The following is a 6,283-nucleotide window of genomic DNA, read 5'->3' as shown; positions in this document are numbered from 1 at the left end:
TCCCTCTAGATTAATTCTGCTACCATCCATGAAGATGACTATGAAGTCACTATTACACTGAATTACGCTCTTGCTATTAACAAGGTCAGTTTGGGTGATGAGGCCTGTTGTTAGGCAGCTGGTCTAAAGCTGTTGCTAGACCAGTACATGTAACGCTGATATATTTTAAATTCAGGTCTAAACAAGAAATTCTTTTGTTCAGAGGGTGTTCACTCATCACTTCAGAGAAAGGAATCTTACTCTTTTTCTGTTGGAGCTGGCTGAACAGGTATCTTTACCTGATTAAGCCAGACTTCATGGTTATGTTGCTATCAGCTTGCATTTCATTAGTTTGCTATTAATATTAACATTCTTCTTTCAGCTGATGCGCTTTGATCATCCTAGCACCCCTTAGCTCTTGATCTTAGAGCCCCCTTTTCTTCAGTCTGCACATTGTGCTCTTAAGAAACAAGCTTAATGATTTTCAATAGTTTGGAGATAACATTTGCCAGAGCTCCTGTTATCTGTATTCAAACACTCAAAATCCCTACCTCCAGAATTACTATGTTCCAAAAACCACCCACATACTCATTTCCAGCTTTCCAAAGATGAAAATCTATCATTTCAGAGATCCAAAATTCAGACTGTATCTCTTGTGCAGAATCTTTGAAAGCTTACCTTGCCAAGTGGTGCCTGAAAAGGTGTATCACATCATTTCACAAGAGAGGAGTTAACCAGATCTCTCAAGTGGTAGACACACTTTCATTTGGATGAGAATCTTCATTTCATTAAGTGAGGTTGTGTCATTTTTTTTTTTTAAATCAAAACAAATACCTAACACAAGGTTTAGAAAAAAATGCTATATTGTTTTGCCTCAAAACAGAGTTCAATTACAGATAATAATGACTTGTGCTAATTTGAGACCGATATTAAAAGCCTATATATTTTTTCATATGCAACACCACTGTGTCGTGCTACTAAGATTATAACAGCATTACATGCTACATCTAATTAACTGCCTTAATTTGATGGTTTTACAGGATATTCATGCTAATAAACCAGTGAAGTTCAGTAGTCATTACCTGAATACTGTGACAGAAGTCAGAGGTGGACAGGATGGCAGTCAGACTAGTTTTGGTGAGTTTTTTTTTTTCCCCTGTCTTTATGGTAGACCATAAACATAGTAGTCAATAACATGGAAGTAGCACTTGGAAGGTTAGACACTGGGACAGGCAAACTCATATATTGGTACATTCTGCACCTACTTAAGTAGATCTTTAAGTCTCAAAATGTGGCTGAGTTGAGATTTAAGCAAAGCACAGACTGTCACAAAGTCATGGAAATATGTCATCCCTAGAGGACAGCCAGAGAGGCCAGTAAACTGCAGCCACAGCTCATAGCAATGTTTTTATTCTAGTGATAAAGCTTCTCATACTTAGCATATTCTTTTCCAATAGGAGCCATAAATGTCAATATTATCTCTACTTCTGAGCTGTGCCAGGGACTTCAACTTTGGCACATTTGGCAAAGATGAGAAATTATGAAATACATTAGTTCTAGACCTAGTTTTCAGAGCTGCTTCACTTGCATCTCCCATTGGTGTCAGTAACAGCTCGGCATTTCAGGCATCTCATATTGGACTTTTCATTAAATCAGCTGTTTGTAAAGTCAGCATTAGAATTCAGAATTTCTATGGTATCATTTGACGTACTTCAATTAACGTATAAGTTCTGGCCAGTTTGTGCTTCCAATCTGAGACTTCGTGAGTGGAAGCCACAGCACTAGGACCTGGTTTTCTAAAGTGCAAATAATGTGACCATAATCCCAGGCACTCTAGTAGCACCAGCTCAAAGGGTTCCCACATGCTGCATAATTTGCTTATCAACCCTTCTCCACATTGGTAGATTACATCACTTAAAAATAATGGACACAAATATCTTTTCAAGGTCCTCTAGTGTTGTTCTTAAGTATTTGGGAGCTAAACAGTACTGAAAAATTGTAAGGTCTTTGGTCAAAACAATTCATGAATCTGATTCAAGCCTGTTGAATAGCTACAGCTAGTTAAAAAAAGACTCTAACCCCCCAAATTCCACATTTCATTGAATCTTCATTTCAAAATAGTAAGTTTTTAAGTCTGCCTGAGTGTAAACCTTTTGTTAAAACCAGTCTGATCTGCAATATTTCATCACTTTCTCTTGTAGAAAACTGACAAATATTGCTTTCATATCAACACAAAATAAAATATTTTTGTGGATAAATTATTTCCAGATCTCTCTCCCAAGTTCTTGTTAGGATACTGACTTTGCTTTGAATTAACACTTGTTTCCTTTTCTGGTAGGCAAAGATGATCATAATCTTTTCCATTCAAGAGGCAAAATAAAGAGAACAAAGTCAAGAACACTTACAGAAAAAGAAGATAAGCTCCCCGTACGTATCTTCTGACAGTACAGGAAAAACTACCTGTAGAGCAGCACTAACATGAAGGAGGGCATCCAATGGTAAAAATAGAAAGCTTTTAACACTGACTGGAAGCGGGGAATGACAGGGTGGCACAGGGAGGAAAGGGGACAAATGTCCAACCTGAAAATTGGTAGCTGTCATTTATTACAGAACTGGAAATAACTAAACTTTGTTCCTACTAAGAGCTTAATTAGATTTTGCTCTCATTTTTGGACCCATTCTGTTTTACTGACACAGCATTAGGCCTAAAGACTGTTGCAAACTGATTTTGTTACACCTTTTTCTCAGAAGCAACATCAGATGGAAGGATTAGCATCTTCCCTTGACCGTTACTACCTGGTTTGACTGCATAGGGCATGCACTTGGCTGTGGTAGAACTACTGTTTGCGCAGTCAGACTGTGATCTACACAACAAGCTTTTAAGTCAACTCAATTTTTCCATAAAGCTGAGATATCAGCACAACTGAGGGCTAGCTTAATGCAAGAAGCAAGGCTTTATTTCCGCTAGCGAAATATACTGGAAGCACTGCCTACTAAATGGATCACCAGTAATAGCATGGAAAACTTCAAAAGGGAAACGTGCATTAATCTCAGCTTGGATCACTTTGCCAACTCAACAGGTGGAAGGTGGAAGATACAGAGCTTTGTGATATGAGTCCAGAGATAAAAATTCTTGGTCAAGTGACTGGGCTTTCAAAAGGGGAGAGGAAGGAGGTGGAAAGGTGAAAAGAAATAAAAGGAGAAGGTTTTGCAGTTGGTTGGTTTGTTTCAAGATTTAGTTAACAAACTTTGGCAAGGCAAAACATATTAATTTCCTAAATAAAATACCTCCACAAGTTCTGAAAGCTTCAAACTTTAATTCCATAGCAAAGAACTTGCGCCCATGTTTACTGCAATGAACAGATCTTCATACAGCCCTGGAGAGGTGCACTGATATAAAGCTCATCAGTTGCAGGCACATTTGCTGAATTAAGACCTCAGTAGTGAGATATTAGCCTGGGTTATCCAAACACCTGATACTGGCTGTTTTCTGTGTTTCCACAGCCAGAGTCCAGACAACTACTGGATGAACTGGGTCCAAACGGGAAAGGAAGAATCACCTTGGTAGAACAATTTCTCAGTGAAGTAAGTTATTGCTGGCTGAAGTTTCCCTTTCCAACTCTTTGACCAGTTACTGCCTGGTATGTGACTTCATTTGTATGCTTAGAAGGCACCATCCTTGCAATACAACTGTCTTCACATTGAAAGTGCATTTCAGAAAAGAAACAGCCTATTTTACATTTATATATGTTCTCCCCAAATTTCTATTTTGACCAGTGTGTAAGGCATTCTCCTCTGGGTTTGCCAATGCCATATAGAAAGAAAAATATATTAATTTTATAGTTTAGGTCCTCTGTGTAGCAAAAGCAAGCATAACTTCTACCTTTTTGCTGCATAGTAAGGTGCATGCTGACTGTAGGATCTAGTTTGACTGCCTTTGTTACACACATTTACTCCGGTTTTGAACTAGGAGACAACAAAGATTTTCAGCAGACACCTGAAGAAACAATACCACACAATTTGAACATTTCTTTGTCTTAAGCACAAAGCCCGTTTGTGAACTTAAATTGGCATAATATTAAAGCAAGGTGGAAGCCAAAGAATCTTCATGGCTTTAACAGCTCACCTTCCCTCTCCTGTGCATTCTAGGGAGCTGACCCAAACTGCATCAGTGACGAAGACCGACCTGCTCTCACAGTTGCTGTCCTTAACAAGCACGTGGAAGCCATCTCCCTTCTTGTGCAGAAAGGTGCTGACATTGACCAGCAGTCAGGGCTGTAAGTAAGAACTGATTCTCTGCCTCAGGTTTTTTGAATTTTTACAAAAAAAGCACTTGTACTCCAATTTTAGAGAGGATTAACCTCCCACTCCTCCACAAATCAGTGGTCAAGGAGCTACTTTCAAAGCCAAATTTAAGAAAAAGAACAACCTGCAACTGAGCAAAGATAACAGTATTCACAGCCGTTCTTTCAGTTGCCAGCTTTGAAGATTTCTCAATAATTTCTGTTAGGAAAGCTGCTGTTCTATTCAACTCCTTTCTCCATCCACTTCAACTTAGTATGATAAAAAAATATCACCACGACTCCTAGTGTATTTTATATTTTCCTATTAATTTTCCTTCATTTAATTTGCTAGATCATTTCTCCATGTACCAGGACAGTTGTCTTAGGTAGTAAGTACATTGCTCATTCCTCCTACGCAGGCACAACAACACTGCTCTCCATGAGGCAGTTCTGCTTGGATTGGAGGGAGAGGAGTGCATCCGAGTCCTGTTACGGTAAGTACTGCACCTGGGCCTCTAGCTCAGCTACAGGCTGCGCACAGCCTACTTGCACAGATCTAGTTGGCAATACTGAAGGGCCAGAGCCTGGTCGAGGCTCAGCACTCTTATCTCACAGTTGTACCCCTGCAGGAGGCATCCAGAAATTCTGAAGTTACTCTGCATCAACATTTACCTACAAGCCATTTCACTAATTCAAGTAACTTGGAATGAATTTAAATAGTTTAAAACAATCTGTTCTTTATTTACAGCTGCAATGCAAGCATAAAAAAGAAGAATGCAAAAGGGCAATCGGCATATGATTTGGCTGTTACAGCTGGAAATAATGAAGTTATTTCATTGTTCACAAGTAAGCTTGAACAGGGAATGTTGGACAAACTTACAAAACCCAGGAACATTGGTCTTGTCAGTGTGTGACTGCAACCGCCTTTTCCCCAAGATGGAGCTGGAGGTTCTCCAGGTTTGGGAGTACCTAACCGCATGCATGCAGTTCTGTCTGCAGGCTTCACAACTCTGTACACTCAATTCAGGCCCTGTAGCAGCCAACTATTTTGCACAAGATTCCCCAATTCCTTCCCAGCAGTTCAGAGCACAATTCTTCACCATCTGCGCTCTGTTCTGCAAGATTTCTTTTCCTTTCCAAACTTGTGCAAGGAGAGGGCCAACGAAACCTTCCAAGACACAAGCACATTTTAGAGACCTGATGAACCCTGCTCAAGACAGTTTGACACTTGAGCAATAGCACTTCAGCTGTGCTTTGATTAGGTTATTTTCCATTTTGAAGTTAAAACTGCATTCAGTGCAGCTCATTGCATTAAAAGTCAGATTCTTTTCCACCAGAAAACTGAGTAAAATTGCTTTGCTGTTTTGTTTTCAACTTTTATTTATAAATGCATCAACATGAGGCAGCAGCCAACTACAAATAGAAGTTTACAAGGATACCAGGCACACTAAGACTTGGTATAATTATACATTATTAGCCACAATCCTAACCTCTGATGGAGTTTTAAGCCTCCTTACCCTTTTTATTTCCAAAAGTATCCAAAAAGCCTTGGTATATTCAGTATAATACTAGCAGTGCCTGCCAGCTCTTGAAAGAAACACAAGTTTTTGCACCAGAGCTACCAGCATCTCCAAAATGGAAACAGCTGGGTTTAAAAAAACAAAAACAACAAAGCAAACAAATAAAACCACAAGTAGTAATCCTTAATTAAACCAACAGGAAGAACAGGGGAATCCCTGCAGAAAAAGATTACGTATGCAGCACATCAAACCCCAGGTACTTCCCGGACAGACTCAGATGAGTGATGGAGAATTCAGTCCGCTTCTGAGACGGCCATTCTGAAAGCAGTCTCAGGAAACACAGACAGTCAAAGTGGCAGTGCCTGAGCACACGTACAAGACAGATGTCACCAGCAAGTGAGAAGCCACAGTAGCCTAGGAGACCAGATTCTCTATTTCACCACGCACTCTCTTGGCTGCATCTTCAACCTCGGTCACCTTATGGGAAATTTCTTTTTTCTG

The 6,283-nt window shown here is 39.7% G+C and overlaps 1 protein-coding gene across 1 annotated transcript in view; it reads left to right on the top strand.

Moving 5' to 3' along the window:
• DZANK1 (double zinc ribbon and ankyrin repeat domains 1) overlaps window positions 1-5,176 on the top strand; it is a 23,498-nt gene extending 18,322 nt beyond the window's left edge. The window contains exons 14-20 of the mRNA XM_010282489.1: window positions 10-84; window positions 1,020-1,116; window positions 2,318-2,406; window positions 3,484-3,564; window positions 4,129-4,256; window positions 4,682-4,756; window positions 5,011-5,176. Coding sequence (XP_010280791.1) covers window positions 10-84; window positions 1,020-1,116; window positions 2,318-2,406; window positions 3,484-3,564; window positions 4,129-4,256; window positions 4,682-4,756; window positions 5,011-5,176 — 711 coding nt within the window. The remainder of the gene's footprint in view (window positions 1-9; window positions 85-1,019; window positions 1,117-2,317; window positions 2,407-3,483; window positions 3,565-4,128; window positions 4,257-4,681; window positions 4,757-5,010) is intronic.
• Window positions 5,177-6,283: the final 1,107 nt, after the last annotated feature.

This window comes from Phaethon lepturus, unplaced genomic scaffold (genome assembly GCF_000687285.1).
Source record: "Phaethon lepturus isolate BGI_N335 unplaced genomic scaffold, ASM68728v1 scaffold29912, whole genome shotgun sequence".
Classification (NCBI taxonomy): domain Eukaryota; kingdom Metazoa; phylum Chordata; class Aves; order Phaethontiformes; family Phaethontidae; genus Phaethon; species Phaethon lepturus.
This window is presented reverse-complemented; position numbering and strand designations above follow the sequence as displayed.